The sequence below is a fragment of the Salvia splendens genome, chromosome 20 (genome assembly GCF_004379255.2).
Source record: "Salvia splendens isolate huo1 chromosome 20, SspV2, whole genome shotgun sequence".
NCBI lineage: Eukaryota > Viridiplantae > Streptophyta > Magnoliopsida > Lamiales > Lamiaceae > Salvia > Salvia splendens.
In genome coordinates, this window is record NC_056051.1 from 23,245,492 (window position 1) to 23,269,530 (window position 24,039).

A 24,039-nucleotide genomic window follows, 5' to 3' on the forward strand; every position below is an offset into this window, starting at 1 on the left:
CCAGGGAAGACAGGTGGTGCATAGAGCAGAGCTCTCTTATATATGCATGCTGTACCCCCCAATTCTGTCAAAAGGGGGTGGTATTCTTATTAATTTGTATGTTCCTCACAATGGTTGGATGGGAAAAAGTAATTTGGAGAGAATAATCTTCCTAGTGTTGATATGGATCATTCTTTTCATATTCTTTTCTTACATTATTGTAAACATTCTCACCTTTAGCTTATAACAATACTATCATTTGCATATGTATGTAGTATCAAACATGAATTGGTTGAACAGAACAAGAGAGCTCCTACTATGAGAGTGGAGGTTAAGGTGGTGTTGATAGGCATCCTCCCACTGTCCCTCCTAAAAAACATAGCACCATAAATAGGGAAGCTATTCAACACTCCAAAACCAGCAACGAACATCTGGACGAAGAAAGCATCGAACTCTCCATCATTGAAAACGCGCAAGAATCCGGCAAGAAAAGCAACAAGATTCAAGGTGGCAAGTGAGGCTAAAGGGATAAACATGGGTGATGCAACACCAAACTCAAAGATCCCATTATCATATCTCTGGCTCTGCTCATCCTCCATCACTTTGCTAGTCACATTGAACCCATGAGTCTCCATACCTAAACACTTGCTTATGTATTCCACCCATTCCGAAATAGAAAGCCGAAGGTGCCCTCATCAGCCACATCCTCTGGTCGCTCCACCATCTCCGGAATGTGCCACGTGTTGATATGAAATCGAAGCAATCTTGGCCGTACGATCCGAGGAAAAGAAATGCATATAGCAAGAACCAAGGCTCTGAAACCTAAACACACATATAAACATCAAATGTATGAGATCATGTAATGCAATTAGTTGAAGTGTGATGCTTAACTGTACCTTGGGGAAAATGGGAAGCCCTTGAAGGAGGGCCAGTGAAGGTACTAAAGCATAAATAGTGATTGGGATGGACCAAATGGGCCAAAGAGAATAGTGTGCATAACCGAGGCCCATTAAGATACCCATATTCCTTGAACCATATGTTAGTGGGCTATACTTGGAAAATGCAACCTCTAAAAGCCCAACCGACCATCTCTTCACCTGGTTTAGAGCATCATTTATAGTGATAGGAATATCGCCCAAAAATGTAGCCCTACTTGGATTACAAAATGCTGACTTCCAACCTTCGCATTGAAGCCGATATCCCGTGTAGTAATCCTCTACTAACGATCCATATCGGAAACCAATCTGCATTCAAGCATTTGTACGTTATAGTTGCAGTGACCTTAAAGTTTGGTTCCCCCAATTCAACCTATAGTAAAGAAAAGGTTGTGCATAGTACCTTGGAACCCCAACTTGTTTGGTTTTCATAATAGCACCCTGCAACTTGATGGGCCTTCCCAAGAATTTCTTTGCCATTAATGGGCTTCTCCACAATATAATCCGGGCTGAGCTCTAGAGCCTCAGGAGGTACGTATGAGCAGGGGCCTCCAAAGAAGGCCCGTCGGTTGAAAAAACATCCCGTTCCGACATAATTGGGCCCCTTTAGACCATCAAGGCCCATTGAGTTTACTAGAAAGAGACGCTTGTGCTCGGAAGCATATATATCGGCCTTGTTGAGCCCATGGTACGTTGTGGGAATTGGAGGTATGCATAGTTTGGCCCAATGGGATTGGGCCCTGTGGGCTTGGACCGGTCCAAGAAGTAGCACAATGCTCTTTGGGCCGTTGTGGGATCATTTGAGTACATGTCACAATCCAGTGTTAGGATGATTGGTGAGTTGGTCATGGTGGCCGAGACTCGAAGCTTCAACATGAAACAAATTAACGGTCAGAGAAATGCGAGATGTAACATGAAAATGAAAAAGGAACGGAATGGAATACTGACGAGCGCATTGAGGGCACCGGCCTTGAAGTGGTGTGGGCTTCCCTTGCTCTTCTCTCTAGAGATGTATACAAGATTTGGCATAGGCTCACCACAAGAGTCCACATCTTTCTTAGAGTTTAATAGCACTTGAATGATAGGGGGATGATTTTGTCTACTAAATCTTTGGTCCTATATTGCTTCAAAATTTGACTCTCTACTTCACTTGAAATGTATTCATCACTCACTTTACCTTTTGCAACCACACTTTCCACCTTCATCTTCATGCTCTCATACATCATCTATCACCATTTCATACTCCCAAGTGTTATTCATTCACAATTATACTCCAACATGAAATTTATTCGATGAGCTATCAAGTGCATCACTACGAAGGAAAAAAAACATGCCATTTTCTGACGGATTCATATATGTCGATGATTACCAACGGATTTTTAACGGATACATAATGCAAAAACTAGGGAAAAGTCATTTGGATTATACCGTATCAATCAAGTTCTTTGTTACTACTACACTTTGTATTTTAACTTTTAAGATGAATACATGTGTTTGAAAAACATGCAAACAATAAATAGTTATCTCTTGTCAAAGTGAATGCGGCGATTAAAAATCAAATGGTGACGATTTTTCAAGATCTGACTGAAAATCGACAAGGCCTTATTTTGGTCTGTTTCGGGCAAACAAGTAAAAAGTCTAAGGAATGCGAATGAAAAGTTGATAGAAAAAAGTTAGTTAAATGTTAATTCTACTCTTACAAATTAGTAAAGCTTATAATAAAATATGAGTGTAGTGATTTGTGATCCACTAATCACAAATTAAAAAAAAGTAAATTACACTTTAAATCGGGAATGTCACAAAATAACAAAATGAGATATTATTATTGACGGAAGGGTATAGCATATCACAAGCATTTAATTTGGGCTCTCTTTAAAATTTTCTTTTCTGTATAAACTAACATGGTTACGTAAGCCATTAGTAAGATAGTACTCCCAACAAATCTAAACATGGCAAAATATGAAACGAACTCTAACATATACTACTAGTATAGAGAATCCAGTGACTTGAGTGGTTGCTAAAATCAATTTGATACTGGCCACTAACACTGCTTTAATTACGAGATATAAATATAAATTTAGTATTAACTATTAACCAATCGCGAACACAAAACTACGATCACTTACATGCATGAGCAGAGCGTTTAAGTTAGTTAACATTATATCCCCAACTTTTAGCGTTTTTCAAATATTATTTATAATCTAGGTTTCCACTTAAATAATTTTTATTTTAGAAAAAGTTTGATTAATGTCGTCGACCAAATGATTAACCATCTCACCTTGATTTCGAGGGTCTTGGCGGTTAGATCATAAGTGGAGCTAAAATACGCATGTGGACATCTCTCTGCTACTTTATTCTCTCTACAAAACGGCAGCCAAAGCCTCCCAAACCTCGCTGCCTCCATGAAGGCAAACATGGTCAGCTCCGAGCCCCCCATCGTCCGACACGTACACCGACACCTTCTCGGCCGGGTAGTCGTACGCCATCACCGACAGCGCCGTGTTGACGACGTCGATTGGAGGCTCTTTGAAGGGATCCGCCGTGCATATGAATATGTCCAGCCCCGGAAAATCCCTCCGGTCCAGCGCCTTTTCGAGGTGCTCGGGGTGTTCGTGTCGGTGGACCGGGTTCATGCGGAAGGCCTGCGATGTGGACCACATGAAGGCTAGAATGAGGTCGGAGAATAGGAGGGAAAGGGAGATGAGGAGGGAGATTGAGGAGGCGGAGTTGAGGAGTTTGAGGAAGTGGTGGTAGAGGAGGGAGGATAGGGAGGCGGTGTAGGCCGCTGCGAATAGGCGGTTGAAGTGGCGCGGCGCGGCAGCGGGTGGAGAGAGTGGAGTGGCGGCTGCGGAAGGGTGCTTGCGGTGGCGCTCTTCATTTTTGTCGCCTCCCAATTTATTGTTTTTGGAGGATTGACATGTCTTCATTTATAGGAGTATATCTTATTCCATCCCGTCCATAAAAATAGTTCAATTTTTAATTTTATTTTGAGTGCTAATAATGAAATATAGTTTTATTTTTAAAAATGAAAAGTTTTTTTCTAGGCTATAGTCCAATTTTGATCTCTTACATTTAGTCTAATTTTTTTTGTCCCTTACATTAAGTTTGTAACCTTTTGGTTCCTAATATATTATTTTGGTACATTTTGGTCTCAAATAAAGTCACAAACTTAATGTATGGGACCCGAAAAGAATTTTATGAAAAATGTACGAGACCAAAATTGGACTTTAGTCATAGATTATAATTAATTTATTAAATTAATCAAACATTTTGATGGTTAATTTTAACAAAAAATAGTTATGTTAGACCAAAAGAATATGTTTGAAACCAAAAGATATCAAAATAATATGTTATAAACTAAAAGGTCACAAACTTAATGTAAGAGACCAAAAAGAATTTTAGGCCAAATGTAAGGGATCAAAATTTAACTTTAGTCTTTTCTCTAATATTTTACTCACTTTTTCTCCTTTTCTAGCTTATTTAACTAATTTTTTGCCAAAATCGTAATGCGCACGTCGCATCTATATATTGATCTATTTTTCATGGACGGAAGGAGTACGCACTTTTAACTAAAACATGTGCAGCCAACATGTACGCACAGTACGAAAAAATTGCTCTGGTATCACTTTTACTCGACAAATATATTACATTTCACTAACATTTTCTATCCACTTCCTTCGTCTAGTATTTCTTAAAATCACGTCGAATTAAATTAAGACGTTTAAACCCTAACGGAAGATGAAATAACATTTTACTACAAATAGAATAATTTGTGTGAACATTATTGACGGATGAGTGATAGAAAAACAGTGTAAAATCGCTAACGAATACGGATGATCAATCGCGTTTGGCGCGACTATGATTTGACATTATTGTCATTTGCTCCATTAATTTTAACTCAATTATTGGAGTATTTCTTTTTCTTTTCTGTCAGTGTAGCTCAAGAATGGTTAGTATTACAATTTTAAAATGCAATTTTCTTTAATTACGTAGCGACGAATATGTGGTTTTCAACCTTGCACATTTAGAAATAAACAAACAATTGAAATAAGCATTTTATGGAGCAGTTGTAAAGTTATTAAATTTGCTAAATTTGTTTACGGTTCCTATTATTAACAATCATGGTCCTTTTCATATCCCTTTGTGTTCAAAACGTATAAAATTTACCTTCCTATTATATTATTGTTTAAATTAAGCTAATCTGGACTTTCTTAATCATGCTTTGATATCAACTTCTGTCACGGCTCTGCGTACATCGGTAATTCGGTATACATAATTGATAATAATAAACTAATAATAGTATCCTAAATTAGACTAACTTAGAAAAAAAGTTTCTCCATTGATTTATTAGTTCAAACCAAAAGGATACGAATCTTTAGGATACAACTACGATTATTAGAGACAAACATAGACAACCATGCAATTAACTCTTGACTCATTCAACTTTTACCATAACTGCAAATTAAATAAAAATATGAGACCTCATTCATGATCAGAATAAGTTTGCAAAAGAATATTAACACTGTATTGCAAAAATATTTAAATATGAGTTTGGAATCATTCATGAATCTCCAATGATGGAATTCCAACTTATCTCGAGTCTTGAGAGTTGAGTAGAAAACGATTTATTAATACTACCATAAATACCTCGGAAAGTGTGCAACGTTACGACGTCGTATCTGAACTTATATGATTGGCTGCAAGGAAACCTCAATTATTGTACACTCAGCATATTCCACATTATTTGTGTTATAAAAAACTACCTTCTCAATATGGTTGATTCATACAAATTGAACTAGTCAAGGGGAAGAGTGAAAAGTAAATTGGATATGTGATGGATGAATTATTAGTTAATTATGCAAATTTCAGTTGAGATTAGTATACTTATTTTCTTTTCTGATTAAACTATCGAAATTATTCTTGCATCCTATAGTGGTGGATTCATCCGCAAGATTTACTTAATAGTACTTGGTAATAAAAGGTTACTCAACAAGTGTTCTTAAAATGTGTCATTCATTACTCTAAGACATAATTTCACTTATACATTGACATCACTTTCTTGTCTGTTTTTTTATGTGTATCATTTGTTATGAGTATTCTAGATTACAACCAGGCCATTAACTCTGTCTATTAGTGACAACACTACATAGAATTTTTGTGTCAAAGGTTTGTCATACGATACTCAAGTTTGAAATTTCAGCATTAATTCTGTGGTGGGTGTTGAAATATTCTAAACCCTATGTCAATTTGTTTGATGATGAAGGCAAAACATATTGTGTCTTTAGATTGTAGGGACCTCAAATTTGGTGGTTCAATTTCGAGATCATCAATTAGACAAATTGACATTACATTCCAAAGTTCAATAACTTCCCTCAGTGCCAATACTATGCTAAACAAAATTACAGTTTCAAGTACTTACAGACACTTCTCCTTTAGATTTCTCTTTTCTCATTTTTCACAAAAATAAAGATTTATGTATCTGAAATAGTTTGTTGTCCAGCATAAACTGTCTTGATAATAATCCGATTCCAAATCATAATTTTAGTAAAATAGAAAAAGTAATCAAAATCTTGAAGAAAATAGTAGTATTTTATGTAGTTGTGGTCCTCTCATCACTTGCCACTTTCCATCCCAGTAGAGTGAGACTATTCTTGCAATTAATATCATCGAAAGCTATGGATAGAGTACTTATTTGACATTTTCCAAAAATAGCAAACCCCACTTGGTACAAGCTTCATTCAAAAAATCATTTTACAAAATAGAGTTTTAATATATATAGATGTAATGTCATGAGGGGATGGCCAACTTCTTTACATAATCGCTATGGAGAGGATTTTATCGATTTAGAAAAGTTTCGAGTTTTGACAACACACTGAATATAGAAGCATTAATTAGTCCGAGTTTGACGCTTAACAGAGAAAAAAGAAGCTTCAAATTTTGCAGATGCCAATCACAAATACTACTACTACTAGTATTTACAGATTAGGTTGAGAATGGCTTTGTGTCCTCATCCAAATTCACCACAAACACACTCTACTATTCACAGATTTTACTTCTACTCCATTGATTAGTTGTCACTCAGTCTCGTCATACCTCAAATAAGTCGAAAGATTCGCTACGTCAATTTTAGCTGTGGATTCTGCCATCCCCCGGTCGCTGCAAACAACAAACAAACCCGTTCCAGCAACCAAACAAGTACTCCGTTACCTGAGCTGTCCACATCGAGATTCTACGATAGAAGAATTTCAAAAGCAGCCAAATCAAAAGGAGTGGTAGGGAAGTTGATCTTAATCTCCAATATTTTCAAAGACGAAACCAGCTGCTTCAGTTTCTGTTGCGGATACAGGGAGCTTGTTTCCTTTCATTTTCTTGACATCCTGGCTAGAACAGATGAAAATTCTCCTAACCATGTTGCAGAATTCTCTGCAGAAAGATTTTGATATATCAAACATACAAACTAAAGAGGTTACGAAACAAGTTGTATATAACAAGGGGCATGAAAACTTACGGCCATGGATCATCACCCACAAGCATCATGTCCCCTTCATCATCCGTAAACACAATTTCCCATTTATTTCGTGACTGCAGCTCCCCCTTAATCTCAAACATTTCTTCCAACTCAGTAATAAGATTATCATATCCCTTCAAAGTTGTCAAATCCACTGCTCGACCAACAGCCACCCCTTGCATTTGTACCTACTCGAAGGATTTTTATGTCACGAATGGAGAATGAAATTAATCTTTCAGGCAAGTAACATATCAATCCTAAGAAAGAAGATTAATATCCAGTTACAATAATCTTCCGTATACCTTGGTGCGGCTTCTGGAGGAGTTGCTCTGTCTGCTCTGGATCTCCTTTGTTGGTACTTGCAACTGATCTTGCCTCAAGTCTTTAAACTCCTTTGAAACACTAGATTTCTGTTCTGAATCAGCTGAGGATAGAGCACTTGGGATGTGTACTTCACCACTATCGTTTGGTATATCAGCTAATCTTGAAGGAGCTATTGATGGACTTTTCAAATTGAACCCAAACAACCTGCAAGATGGCTGAGCATCTGGCATCCTTACATCAGTACATGCAGTACCAAGGGTATTAAACTGACTTCTTGAGTTTGGAGCTGAATGGTTTGAAATAACTGACCAAGCACTTTTACTCTCTTCAGTTTCTTCAGCATGCACATGAAGGGGAGGATGCCACCCTCCATCCGTACGAGTGGTTGGTACACCATCATTGCTGTGTTTCATAGGTGTGGTGCTAGCATCTGTTTGTTTAGTATGTGAGTTATTAATATAGCTGCTTCTTTGTCCTTCAAAACTGTGATTTATTTGATGGGCATCATGACCAAGGTTCCATGTAGGTGATGCAATTGAAGTTATAGTTTCTACAGCATTACCGTAACAAATAAAATAAAGTAAGACAATAGTGTACAGATATAGAAGCAAACAGAATATCAAAATTTAGTGGAAAGCAAACCAACCAGGAACAGCAATTTCAATATGTGGTCGAAACCGTTTATTCTTTATGGTAGGTGGCTGAACTAGAGTTGGTGGAATTGATGCAACAAATGGATCTATCTCCCACGGAGAAACCCTTTCTGGCCTTGGGATGGATGCCGGTTCATCCCATTGAACCTGAGAAATAAAAAAAAAAGACATGTACAGTTTTAAGTCTTCAGCAATAAACAACAGATTCTGGAATAACAGAATGCGTACTGACCTTCAATGTTCTCCATTTCGAATCATTCCAGTTAGGCGACATATCTTCAACCCCAACAATCGTACCTGAGAACCTGACAGGAAAAATAGAATAAGAACTTTTAGCAACTCAAATAATGTACCACTGTACCAACTATGCAGTCAATGTCTACAAGTGTTTGACCAACCTTCTCTCAGGAGAATCATCTCCCTCGAAACGCATCTTGAATCTCATGCCAACTCCAAAGTCATGATTAATGGATTCTAGATATTTGTTCAGGCCAACTATGAACTGACTAGTCCTAAAATGAGTAGAAGCAAAAAAAACAAAAAAAAAAACAGTTAAGATAAGTACAGATTATAAAATGCAAGGTTGCAATTAAAGGGAGATTGTTTCAGACCTTGGCTTGTAATAAACAACAAAGATGGTCTGAGTCATGACAGCATGAGATGCTGTTGCAAGCACTCCCAGGTGCATGCTCTGACTTGATATCACTGAAGAGGGTATAGAAATCTGTTGACGAGCATGGCGCCTGACCCCAACCCGCAAATCCCCATTCTCTCCCCTAGAGCAACAAAGGTATACCGTATATGCATGAACTCAACTCAGAAAACAGAAATCCTCATAATGAAATGTTGTTTACGTATATAACATCTATAAGTACCTTAGAAATACAAAAGAGTCACCAGCGACTATGCGCTTAGAAGTGACAAATGTACTCCAACCTGTAGTTAGCAAATGCCTCCTAGGTTGACCTGTTCATTGAAAGCCAAATATATTTTTCAATTTCCCACTATATAAATTACTATCTATTAGTATCATGCCCGAAGAGCTACTATTTCCATGCCTGCTACAAGACCCAGGTGAATAAATTTCTTTATATAGTCTTAAAAAAACAATACAACATCAGTGACACCGAAAGTAAACTATTACTAGAAAACAAACACAGTATCTCACCTCTAAATATATGCTTGAATTGCCATTCATTTCCATGTAGATCCTTAGCAATCAATTCTTGTGTCGGAATCTGTAGGCTCATTTCCTGATAGGAGAACAATCATTGTCAGCAAATATAGAAAATTAGCATTGAATACATATGTATACAGATAAAGGAAACAGATAAATAGTTACCAATGGGGGAAGACACTCATTTGCATGTCTACGAAGGACAGAAAATCCACCGTGTGTGCTGGTATCCGAAGCAGTCAAAACTTTGCAGAACGAATGAACTGCCGGTCTAGGAGTCTCATCAATAGGACTATCCGGACTTCTTGGCTCGCTTTGCTACAAACATATTTACCCAGTTACATGTTTAAGTTGCAAACCAAAAAGATGCCTGCTTGACTTTTGAGCTGGGCACAACAAGATGGCAATTTTCATAAACTCAAGGAGAAAGCGAAAATTAGCTCTTACATCTGATTCTGGCATCAAAGTAATTTGTGCATAAACTTCATCCGTATCCTTTTCAGCCTACATAGTCATACAAAAAAGCTGTGAATCACTCACCACTCAATAATTGAATCAACAACTGCATTTCCTTTAGTTGCCAATTCAAAGTAAATTGATAATAATTGGAAGCCATGCTATGCTATCGCTTATGCATAACAAATACAAAAAACACACAAACACCCTAAGCAACGGATCTACATCGAAAGAAGCAAACTACAGAGAGGCAATTACCAGTAGCTGAACGTTGAAAACTTTGCAAAGGATCTTCGGAGGCAAATTAAACATCGGTATCCTCTGATTCAATTCCTGATTCGTAGATGCCTCCAACTAACACATCCCAAAGTAAAGCATGGCTTTCAAATATCAGATAAAATCCAACCAAAATCCGAGATACGGCAAAAATTAAATCCAATAACCTACTCAAAGATCTGAACATTCAAGAAGAAAAAAACAAAATTAAGCAATTGCATTTTCAAGCACAACAGACCTGCTCCATGTGACCTTGTGGGAAATAGTAAACTCTTTCTCCAGCTTTGGGAACATCCACCAAAGGCCCCGCACAACCTCTCCATAGCTCCTCATACAACGAATCCTTAACAGAAACCCCTGAAAATTCACAAAACAACAAAATTCCTAAATTAAACTCACAAAATAGCAAGTACAAACAAATCAGTTCAGAAGAAACGAAAAATTATCTTAAAAACTCGGCTTCACCTGATGAAACATGCTGCTGCCGCTGAGAAACCGAGCCCCAATTCGCCATAACTCAACCAATACACGCACCTCTCCTCTCTCCAACTAAAAATAACCTAGAAACCCCCAATCAAAAATACAAATATAATACACAAGGCAGCCAGCTGCAGCACTTCACCCTTCAAACCGCCGAACCAAACAATCAACGTAATCACAGCGAAACAGTATCCGCTTTGCTGAGCAAACTGCAATAGTTTAAACGAGAGCTCAAGGAATCCGAAGAAGAAGCTTAATATACTCTCTCTCTAGACTGCTGGGTCTTGTAAATTAATTAATGTGGGTTTGATTGTCTCCTTTTTCACTGCACACGCAGAGTGCGTGTGCATGTGGGTGGTTGCGTGACTAACCATGGTTAAGCCATTAACCAGAGTCGGACGGCTCCGATGATGACACATTTTGGCGCTAAATTTGGTGACACGTCAGATTTTATCAATACATATCTCATTTTAGTACTTGTGTCGTCTCCAATGGCAACATTAATTAGTATATTTTGTCTCGTGTTTCACTATTATTATTAATGATTATCATTAGTATATTCATGTGGTATTATGAAACAAAAATTTAATAAGCATTTTATTCAGGATGTTGATATTGTAATTCTCAAATGTATGCTACAATTGGAATAAATCTTGATTTATATAATTAATCCTCGAAAATAAATATATTGATCAAGTTGTGTTTAAAATGGGTAGAGGAACAATACTGTTTAATCTTAGTGCTGTTAAAATTAATCTAAATTATCTTCAAGCACCCAAGACATATAAATAACATCATATAAGTATTTTGTCATCAAGTAGAAGCATAGTGAACTATTTACGGAGTATTTTTTTAATAAGTTCAAATTAATAGTGGGCGCATATATAAATGGTGATTTATTTTTATGTAAAATTAATAATAACAATTTTTTGTGTATTGAAATCAAATAAAATATAAAGTAAAACAATAATGTTAATATAGCTAAATACAAAATGATAAACATAATATGTAACATAATATTATTCTTATTTTACAAAATGATAAACATAAAACAAATAACTGATTATGTATGGAGAAGATATGTTTTTTTATGTTGGTCAATCGTTATTTTAGAAGGAAAAAGGTTTTATGCACGGTTCCATTAAGTGCTTTTAATATATACATTTATATAAGCAGTTGTAGTAAATAATTAAAGTATGTCCCATTATATTTGATTAGGTTTGTTATAATATTTTTGAAATTTGTGAATCATGAAGCGTGTCAGTTTAAAATGAATCTATTTTAAAATATATTACGATTGACTAAATACTTAGAATGTTTATATATATATATATATATAGCAATCTTATGAATTACGTATTAGTCTTTCCCATAAATTCAAACAAATATATCCTTGATTAATTGCTTAAATGTTACTCCATTAATTGTACCCAATATTCTGAACAAAGGGTTTTCGTAATTAAATAAAATGTCCCAATTAAGACAAGTACATGGCCACTTGAGAGTTGAATAATACTCCATAAATTGGATCATACTTCCAATTTTTTGAGGAATTGTTTGGGAATATACTAATGTTTCCTATAATTGACTTTTCTCTTGTCCTCACTCACACTAGTTAGTTTCTTGACTCAGTTTACCTAATATTAATATTAATATTATTTTCAGATTAGTTGAATTTCTACACATGTTGTCATTGTTAGTTAGATATGCCATGATTTGTGAGGCTATATGGCTCTAATTTATTTTCTCGTGTTACTATATTAGTAATTTTGTAATTGCAATTGCACTAGAATGACCCAATAGCATTTTTACTATTCAAGCAGGGTTGATTCACTATTTTGAGGTTATGATGTTCAAGAATTTATATTCAGTGATAAATGGAAGATGAAATATTCGGAGGAAAAAGTTTTATCCGAATTCATTGCATCAAAGTGACAGCTTCTCCATATGCTGGGATAAAGTGGATTCAACAACATTTTGATGATATATTCAACATAATAATTATTCAAACTTTTTGTGTTTCTCACCTGTCAATCATGACCAAACTTGTACCATGGTCAATGCCAACAAAAAATTACCAAACTTTAAATAAAATCAAATTTAATTCCGTGTTCGATACTCCCTCCGTCCCCGAATAAGAGTCGCTAATTTCCATTTTGGGCCGTCCCTCATTAAGAGTCGCTCTTCATTTTTACCATAAATGGTAGTAGGCCCCACATTTCACTAACTCACTCTACTCACATTTTATTATAAAACCAATATAAAAATATGGGTCCCACATTTCACTAACTTTTTCAACCAACTTTTCTCTACATTTCTTAAAACTCGTGCCCGGTCAAAGAGCGACTCCTATTAGGGGACGGAGGGAGTATATCTTAGTGATTTTTTCTCCATGTATACATTGTATTTACATGAGAGAGAATCATATTAAAATGCATTTACTATTTAATCCACGGCTAAAATTAATCATATATCGTTAGATCTTAAAATGAGTGGATGAGATTAAGATTTACTTATTTCAATAAATAATAGATAAAATATCAATAAAATGATAAAATAATAAATCTGATAACATAATAATTTCACGTTTTTTATATCAACTAGTGTATTACAAATATCATCATAGTGACACGAGAATCTCAACACAAGTACCAGAAAATATCAACACAGTTTTATTGATATTGTACCTGCATTATATTGAAATTGTTTGATGTATTTATTGATATAAAATCTGTTTATCAACATACACGAAAATTGAAATAAAAATCATAAAATTTTATCATCTGATCATCATCGGAACATATGCAATTAAGATCTCGTTAGAATCCTTATGAAATTACCTTTAATTTAATATATTTTTACGAAAAAATAATTTAAATCGATATAGTTACGTAAATTTCAAGTTTTGAGATGATTTTGAGAAGAGAGAAAGTTATTAGTTTTAATTACTACCACATATAATAATTGACTTATATACCATTTAAGTTTATTTAATCATTTTTTTTAATTTTAAATATAATTCACCTGATATTATTTTAACCACTAGATCTCCTAATTTAATGGCTAAGATTTAGCCTTAATTTTGGATTACTACTTAGTTATCAATTGATTAAAATCCTATCTGAGAAATTGCAATTTAATACCCAAACAATTTGGTTTGATTTTATTAGCTGCGAAAAAAATAGTTTGGATATTAAATTAGGGGAATTCCACAAAATAGGGGAATTCTTTTTTACTGAATTATTACTCCATTGATTGGAACTTGTAATTAAATAATGAAGGCAATTTTGCATTACCCCGAAAAAGCAACTATTTGTCCCCTCAAAAGGATATAAAATGTAAGGCATCATTAAGGTTCCTCAACTGTACAATGATTAATGACTTCTCTTAATTTTGATCAATAAAAAGTAGTCGAGAAAAGCGAATCATAACATAACAAGGTGAGCATTTAAGACCGCGTTTGCGGCGCGCGGCGGGCTCTTGAGGGAACGGCGCAGCCGCTGGCCCGCTACCAACACACTACGACCCGGATGGATTGGAGGCACTGCTGCAAGCCACTCACGCGTCGGGCTAGTACTTCCATTGACATATCTGACATGAGGAGTTCCCTTTATTCCCGATTTTGGGAACTCCCTATTGAGGACCTCTTCAATCCGTGTTAAGTATCCAGAGCGGAAACCATTGTCGCTTTTCCAACCACGAGCAACAAGATCTTTCAAGGTCCACATTAGTACTTCCTCCTCGCGTGCTGACCAACTTCGCCTTGTACGATCTCCCCTTGCCCTCGTACCAGTCCCGAGCCCACTGCTGTCTGAGTATATAAAATGTGGAGATGTTGCAAGCTTTTTATCAATGAAAACATAATTGAATGAAGGTGGAACTATATATGAAAGATCACCCTCAACGATGACCGATTACTGACCTTGTGTCTCGAGATTTTTCTCAAAGGAATTCATTCTGTAGTAGCCGTCGTTCATGGTTCTAGACTTCTAGTTACCTCTTGCAATAAGACAAGAAATATATTATTAGAAATAGACATAGACATAGATATTATAACATATCCATATACACTACTAGATTATAATAACCAAAATCACATGTTCTAACAAATGCATATCCTCATTTGGGACACTAAATATTTGACTCGGGCATTGGCTGAAATTAAACAAAGAACGGGAATGATGAAGATGCATATGTTTATGTGTTAGTTCCACTCCGTTAACAAGCTCTTTGAGTGCAACGCACATAGCCACATTTTGCAGACAAGGAAAAGAGTATTATTTTGTCCAAACTTTTTTCAAGCTCCATGTGTAGAAAACCACATTGTACATAGATTACATAGCCACATCTTTACAAATTTTACAGCAAGAACTATACAAAAACAGTGATAATAGTTTCTGTACTAGGAAGATGTCAATGAAGAAGTCAAAGGCATACCCTAGTTAGCAAAATTCAACAGAAGAAACACAAACATAGAGGTTCCAACACAAAATTTTTAAAAATCGAAGATCTCTAAAGCAAGATTCCATTTTGATAAAGGAAAAATCAGGAAAAAAATTCGAGTTCATGAAGATGAGTCCGTGCTCACAAAAATATAAATTACGTCGAGGTTATGTGACTGTCTGTCTGTCTAACTAGGCAAACACCTCGATTTATTATGCTAATTATGTTAAAAGTTTGATTTATATATAGATCCCACTATTAAATTTATAGTTCTTGAAAAGGCCATTATTATGCTTTATTAACCGACCCTTGCATTCTTTCATTTTTATAGCAACTAGTATCACACCCGTGCGATGCACGAGTCATTTTAATTTCTTCGTATTTATTTCATTATGCGAAATAAAATTAGTGAAATGATAAACAAAAGAATATTCGACATCCTCTTACTTTTGATTATACTTTTTCAATCACATTAACCCCACATGGCCACAAGAGTGCGTGTAAATGCTAACTTTTCTTTAAAATGTCAATACAATCACATTAAAATTTCAGCACATATTTGTGTTGACATTTTAATAAACTGTCTTGACATTTAAATATCAGGCTTAAAATTAAAAAGCATTTTAATTCTGTGAAAATATGAATTAACCGTTGAGTTATAATTGCAGGAGCAAGTTTACGTTGCAATAATTTAAGATTGCACTGGTGAGACACTTCCTAGTCGAGCTTCATTTCATTGCAATATATTGCCCCTATACACTAAAAACCCAAACCTTGAAACCTAAATCATAAACCCTTAACTTTAAAAACCCAAACCTTGAAACTTAAATCCTAAACCCTTAACTTCATTTCATCCAAGCCCCTTGGCCTAGCGGTAAAGGGTGCTGGATACCGCGTCCATCCTGGAGGTCTCGAGTTTGAACCCTGGGTGGCGTAATTTGTCTTTTCTCCTTGTTATAGGAGTTGATTTATAATTTCCTCCTTCATATATATGATATAAATATATGAAGTTAATTTTTGAAAAAAAAACTTTAAAATATACTCATCATGACCAACAAATGAGCCAAATATCAATAAAATTCTCCATCCGTCCCAGTTCAATTTTACTTTGTTGATCACTTATTCTATTTTGAGGGTTTTAGATCTGTATTCGATATCTTACACTGGGTCGGCCTACTTGATAATCCTTACTGATAGTAGGTTTTTTTACCTGAATCTTGACTGTAAATCTGATTATATGCTCATATCAAGAAATTGCAATTTTAATTAAAAAACATGATGACATTCTGTTTTTTTTTAAAAATTGTGCAAATCTATACATATATAAAAGAGAGTTTTGGATCAATAAGAGTGGCTCGATCGATACATTTAAATCATAAACCATAAACACTAAACTATGAACTCTTAAACATAAATACTAAACCCTAAACCCTATTAGCTTAAAAAAAACCTTATTAGCTTCTAGATTTAGATCAATTAGAATGGCTCGATACACTTGAACACTAAACCATCAATCATAAATCCTAAATGCTAAACATTGAACCCTGGATGTAACCGTTACCTTCATCTCAATTACATGGAGATATGTATTAGTATTAATGTTCATAAACTTTCTCACTTCTATTAAAAAAAATATGCACACAAAATTGTTGATTAGTGAATTTAGCAAAATAAATAATCTATATTTAATTTTATTAGTATTATGACAATACATCCAAATTTTTGTTAATAACACCCACAAGAGTAATTGCAACTTGACCCAACTACTACTAACATTGTTAGATTATTGAGAAGGGAGGCTCCTCCCTCAAACTCTCATTCTCACTATCGCGACCTCTTTGTCTCCGGCGTGTAATTGTCGGCGTCGTCCTCACTCTCGGTTCTCACAACGCTGTCCTTTCCCTCGTGAGCTCTCATGCCTCTGTTGAAGAACTCATCTACGGAGAGACGTCATTTCTCAATTATATTAACGACGTCAACCCCAAAATCGAGCTCATCATCTTCAGCATCACCACTAATTTTGGTGTACCTTGCATCAGCTCTTCGAGGAATTTTGATTGGAAAAATTATTCTGTGAAGAGAATTTATAGATTACTCTTTGATTCAAAACTCTGCACCTTTCTCATTCCTATATTAATTTGTATGTTAATGAAATCGATCAAGCTTCTCTTGCCATTTGCAAAGAATTCCAAACCAATTAATAATTTTATTATTTGCAGACCATGACATTTTATTTCCCCCCACTATAATCAGTGATTAATTAGATTTGTAACGATCATTCACTGCCAGGCCTTCCCCTTGCAATACTCGAACCACTCCATTGAAATTTCTACATTATCGTCATTAACTCAATAAGTCATTGAATACCATGTTGTAACGTTTCAATAATTACTAATATAATTACTCATATATGTATGAAGAGTTGCTACTAATATGATTGAAAATCATATTATGTAAAATAATTAAATTTACAATCACAAAAACATAAATAATGCAACTTTAGAAATAAACCAATCATATACACATATTTAAGATAATTATATGAAATTTACATTGTTTATAAAATTAATCAAGCTTCCAATAACCACAATTAATGTACTCTTTTATCTCCACCACAAAAAACAATAAGCATAATTTCATATATTTGTTTGTTGTATGCCATTTTGTGTCCATTTCTTTATGCAATTAAGAACAATTAAATACATACAAAAATTAACTAAAAATGACATAAATTGGGGACGTGATAGAATATATTGTTACTACTACTTTACTATCCTAAATAAGTGGAACACGAAAATATTGATATATTATATTTTTAGAAATAATTTTATAAAAACGTAAATCAAATGCATACAAATTTAAATAGAATTCATATAACACTAAAAATAAAAATAAATATCAACAAATTTTAAAAATTGATAAATATGTTATTTCGAAACATCCTTCCAAGCCAAAAATCCTAGCCCTAATTAAAACCCCTCAATTTCTCAAACGTTGTTTCCCCAATCATCTCAAAGTTGAAACACATCCGTTTCTTCTTATTATAAATGATACATATATAATCAATCATCATTTCTTTGAGAAAATCCAAAATCAATTTACACAACACAATCAAATGTTTGAAGTTTGTACATCCATCTCCAATTCCGTCGCCGTCGATGCTTCTTCAACCTCTATTTCCATTGGAAACCTTCCACTCTTCTTCGCTCAAGAACCACGATTAGCCCCCCGCCCCTCCAATCTAAACTAAGAAATCTTTCAAATAACAGAATACACCTTTCCGGTTTGCATCACTTCTTCTTCGATCTCTCATCGGAGAGAGAGAACGCGTCGCCCTTCGGATCAACGGCGTCCACAGCGCTGCCCCGCCGAGAAAGCGCTCTGGATTATCATCCTCATGGCTTTGGGGATCTGCAGCGATATCTCACCGTCGTTTCCCAATTATCTCGACCGCAAAATCGAGATCATCATCCCAAGCATTCACCATTGAAATGGCACCACCGCATGCAGAATTATCCTGTGGTAGTAAGTATTTATAGGTAGACGTTACTTTGTTTCATACAAAGAGTCTTTTTGATTCAAATGACTTCTCATTCATTCTTATTCCTATATTAATGAATATTGATGGTAGAGTCAAGAGAAAATTAAACGTTACAATGGAGACCAGACCAATCGGTATTTCTTCTTAAGGCAACTACCTACTTTTTAATTTTATTATTCATAATGACATTAAATGTGATTAAGATGGATAATGTGTTAATAGCACCAGCACCAACAATAAAATGAAACTGCCGATTGTGATTATTAAAATTCAGTTTTAAAATTGATTGTTCCCCTCTCTTTTTTCTTACATTGTGATGACTTCGATATGTCTTTTTAGAAAAAAAAGAATAAATTCATTCTTAATAAACTAAAATTCTTATTAATTATTTTTGAATATCCCTTGCCCCATAGAGATATAGAATAGAAAGAAGCATTTTGATTTCCGCTGTAATTTTGAAAATGAATATTTAAATGGCCTTCAAAAGTAAGCAAATAGATGCGAAACATATAAAATGCGGTTAATCCTGCAGTGGCCCAAGCTATTACTGCAAAAATAGGCGAATACAACCAGCTATCATTAAGAATTTCATCGATTTTAGAAATCTAATGGTGTATAAATTGTCAGGTGTAATTTCGTTTATTATTATTTAAATTTAAAAATTTAAAAGAACTATTAAATTTAGGGTTTTGGATCAAAATAACATAGTGTATTAAACATATCAATGTGATGCTTGGAATATGTCAACATAATTTTGAATTGACATTTTATATGTATTATATTGACATATTTTATTAGATATGTTTACATTAATCTGGCACTACAAAAATACGAAACTCAAAAAAATTTCAAATTTTGACATCGGAACATATGCAAATGAGGTCTCGTTAGAATCATTATAAAATTATCTTTAATTTGATATATGTTGTGTGAAAAAATAATTTAAATTGAGATAGTTATATGCATTTAAACTTTTGAGATATTTTTAAAAAGTTAGTTATAACTATTTTATAAGTAATTGACATAAATACCCTAATTCACATTTTTTGTTGGATACATTGATACTAATGATGGATATTCGCCCATGATTGAAGATCTATTGTTTATCATTTAGTTGTAGATATAAAAATTCTATCATAATAATACTGGGCTAAAGCAGCTCAATTTTCTGTCACTAAAAAGGATTCTAATGATCTCATGGATAATCTTTTCCCCTTAAGAAGCAGTAGGTTTCTTTTGTGATCTATTAACATTATTCTTGTTTTTTCACATCAGATTTAGTAAGTTTTCGTTTTCCTTCAAAAGGTTCCTATAATGCAGGAGTTACTCCATGCTCATGAATTGTGAAAGATAAATCCTTGATCTGATTTAACATTATTCTAGATCAAATATTCTGATGAAACTGTATCTGACATGGAGAACTGTATTGAAATGACAACTTTTCCAAATTAAAACACAATGGTATAAATTGTTTTACTTGATATGTAAGAACAATAATGGTTTACTGGAAATGAATTAATGCTAGGGTACTGCGTTGATGAAATATTAGTATTTAAAACATCCTATTTAATAAGTTTTTTATTCTTGCATAATAACATTGGGACGTTGGGTGCTATACTTGATTTGAGATGATCATTTTTGCATATTAACATCAGTTCATATGGAAGGCTTTAAGTTGCCATTTTTCTCAGTTTGGGACTTTTAGGGTGCAATACTACTGATTTGAGATGGGCTCTAAACCCTAAAAATGTTAAGTGGGCAATGATATTGCAATAAAAAGATAAATGATAAATCACAAAACAAATAAAAGACACACATAGAAATACGAATAAAACTTAACATTAGAACAATAAAAAAATACTTCATTAACAACATTAAGTAAACAACATTAACTATACAATAATAGGAATAGTAAAATAAAGAAAAAGAAATAGTAAAGCACGAACTCAACCAAATATACACCATCATAGCGCCACAACTTCTCTCTCCTACTGTTTTCTACCCCATTTTCTCCTCCAGTCTATTTAATCTCCAAATTGAAGATTTATGCATGTGTGCAAGAACAATGTGATTCGTCTTCTTTGCTTCCTTTTGCCAATCATTGACTTTGGCTGTGTTTTTTTGCACCAAAAACATGAAAGTGATGAAGTTGACAACGAATGTGCAAAACATTAGCTTCAAAATATTATAGACAGTCAGATTCTATGACTTTTTTTTTTGTAAAAAAAGAACTATTTTAGCTCAAGCAGAAGAAATTAAAACAAAGTTAACAATAAAATAAAATAAATTAACATTAAGAAAAAGTTTAAATGTGAACTAACATAACTCAAACAGAGAATGATCCTCAAAAACAGATTTAAATGTGATAGCGTAATTTCACATTCATCTGAAAAACACATACAAACCTTACTTTGATGACATATGCAATATTGTTAGGCGGCAGCTCATTAAGGAATTAAGGAATGTGAATTCCATAAAACATTTTATCTTGTTGGAGAAAAATTCAATAATGTAACCGGAGAAGCTAATGAAGTTGTGAAAAAGAAACATAGCAAATGAGACATATTTATAGGTAAAAAATATAAAGTAATAAATGCCGCACGTTTTTGTATAGCATTGGTGTATATATTGCAATTTGGGCATGTTATAATTATTGTTACGTTACTTTTAATTGATACGTTACTTTTAATTGATACGTTACTTCTAATGACCATAACTGCCGAAACACTAAAAATTCCAAGGAAGATGAAGGAAATTATCTAACTATGGTTGCATTCTTAGAGAAATAAATTCCCCTCACAATAACCGTCCATATATATAGGAGTATATGATTATGATGGTAATCAATTAACCAATTTAATTCCTATCAGCATAACCGTCCAAATAAATTCCTATCATTTTTGTTTATTGCATTTACACCCTATGCATAAAATAGTTATTCAAAACCTCCCAAACTCAACTTTTATATATGTATAGATTATTATAGGACATATTACATATATGCTCATATTCCGGTAATTAACTGACGGTAGTAAATTAATTAATTGATACTAGAATGATTGAAAATTAAGTTATACAGAGTAGAAAAGAAAAAAAAGATATTGAGTCATGTATTAAAGCTAAAATTATGAACTCATATTATTAGACCATGGATAACATAATGATAGAATGAGTATCTTTAAGGAGGATTGCAAATGCGTACGCGAATAAAATCCGACCTGGATTTGAGTTTGAAAAGAAAAGGAAAAGAAGTGAAATAGAAAAGGTAAAATGACTCTTATAATTTTGACAAGAATATAGTGCTATACATAGTTAACTGTATAATTATGTAATCAATTAAGAGTATAGTTGGACACCATAAAAAAATTACTAGAGAATGAAAGTAAAAGACTCATTAGATTTATCAGAACTCCACACGCACACGACATCAACATTGCGTGTAGGATTAATAAAAAAAAGTTACGAGAGAATGAAAGTAAAAGACTCAAATCATATTTATCAGACTTCCGCGCACGACATCAACATCAACATCAACATCGTGTGTAAAGATTTAGTAAGCATGGAAAGAATTTGCTAAATTTACACCATGCATAACAAATTATGGGTGTATTGTGGTGATGATTGTCGCATACTAAGTTACGTATTAGTGAAAATCCATAAATCGATTATATTTTATTAAAACTACATTAATGACTTTATGCTATATTTGACTATCTATTTTTAACTAGTTTGAGTTATATCTCTAAATTTAGAGGTTAAAATTACTTGAACAAAATTAAAGAGTCATACAATGGCATCATAGAATAAAATTAATTAAGCTTGAAATCGTTACTAGTTACTATTGAATGAGTTAATCTATAGTTAGCCATGTGATATTACTATTAAGTGCATAATTAATAACCCTCACTCCCTCAAGAACATTAAAGTGAAAAATATATGTGGGGTATAGCATATAGATAATAGGTTGGCTGAAACTTTTATGGAAAAAAAGCAACAAGCATATTTAAAAACTACAATGTGGACTACTTAACTTTGGAGATTAAATAAAACGTGCCTTCTATTATAAGCATGAACATAACCACTAATTTCGAAGCAAGTTGCATAAATTGGTTTGTTGATAATTGATCATCACTATTTTTGTACTAAGTGATGATGACGAATAACATGACGTTTTATGTCACATATATAAGAGCATCCACAACCGTGCTCTTGCCAGCGAGCACAGTTGTAGGCCCGACCCCACTTTTTCTGCCTGCTCTCTGGCAAGAGCACAACACCCACAGTTGTGCTCTTCCGCAAGGACGAGCACAATTCAATTTAAAATTCAATTAAACAAAAATATTTCCATAATATGAAAATTCATTAAAAAACCGAAATAACATTACAAATTACAAATAAATTTAAAAAGACATAATCAAAATCCTAAAAATTAAAAATTACATAATTAAAATCCTAAAATTAAAAAAAATCACTACTCGTTGCCGAATTTCGCCCACATGTGTTTGATTAGGTCTTCTTGTAGCTCAATGTGGGTTCGAGTATCGCGCATTGTGTGCCTTGTCTCGATCCTCTGGCCCACCGTCGTATGCACATCTCGGCGTGGGGGAGACCTCGCGGTTGAGCTTCCAGCTTCATCCTCGTCGTAGAAGCTAGCTGCCCTCGGTCCTTCGTCGGCTATAATCATGTTGTGTAAGATAATACACGTGAACATGATGTCGGCGATATTATTCACGTACCACAGCCGCTCGCCGGGGCCTTCACAATGTTGAATCGGGCTTGAAGGACCCCAAAGGCTCTTTCGACGTCTTTCCGCGCGGACTCTTAACGCTGCACAAAAAGAATCCGTCTCGGGTCGTGCAAGTTGCTGAGCGTCTTCACGAAAGTCGACCACCTTGGGTAGATACCATCGGCGAGATAGTAACCCATGTGGTATGTATTTCCGTTGATGGTGAGGTCGATCGCCGGTGCTACACCATTCATCACATCATTGAAGAGTGGTGAAGAATATAGCACGTTCAAGTCGTTGTTGGATCCGGCAACGCCGAAATATGCATGTCAAATCCATAGGCGGTAGTCGGCGACCGCCTCAAGGATAAGTGTTGGGCCGCCGCCTTTGTGACCGCTTAAGTGTTGCCCCCCCCAAGCAGTCGGGCAATTCTTCCACCTCCAATGCATGCAGTCAATGCTGCCAAGCATTCCGGGAAAGCCATGGACTGATTCGTGAAGGCGAAGCAACCTTTGGCAATCATCGGTGGTGGGTACCCGAA

The 24,039-nt window shown here is 34.6% G+C and overlaps 1 protein-coding gene and 1 pseudogene across 1 annotated transcript; both read right to left on the reverse strand.

Moving 5' to 3' along the window:
* Positions 1-215: 215 nt before the first annotated feature.
* On the reverse strand, positions 216-3,792 carry LOC121781698 (annotated as a pseudogene).
* Positions 3,793-6,815: 3,023 nt separating this feature from the next.
* Positions 6,816-11,070, reverse strand: LOC121782510 (auxin response factor 9-like). Its single transcript, XM_042180376.1, has 14 exons — positions 10,774-11,070; positions 10,547-10,665; positions 10,291-10,386; positions 10,024-10,080; positions 9,742-9,894; positions 9,568-9,652; positions 9,275-9,365; positions 9,011-9,175; positions 8,798-8,911; positions 8,632-8,704; positions 8,393-8,546; positions 7,725-8,296; positions 7,423-7,610; positions 6,816-7,337 (listed from the first exon to the last, which is right to left on the reverse strand). Exons 1-14 carry the CDS (start codon positions 10,820-10,822, stop codon positions 7,202-7,204), a joined length of 2,052 nt encoding a protein of 683 aa, XP_042036310.1. The 5' UTR covers positions 10,823-11,070; the 3' UTR covers positions 6,816-7,201.
* Positions 11,071-24,039: the final 12,969 nt, after the last annotated feature.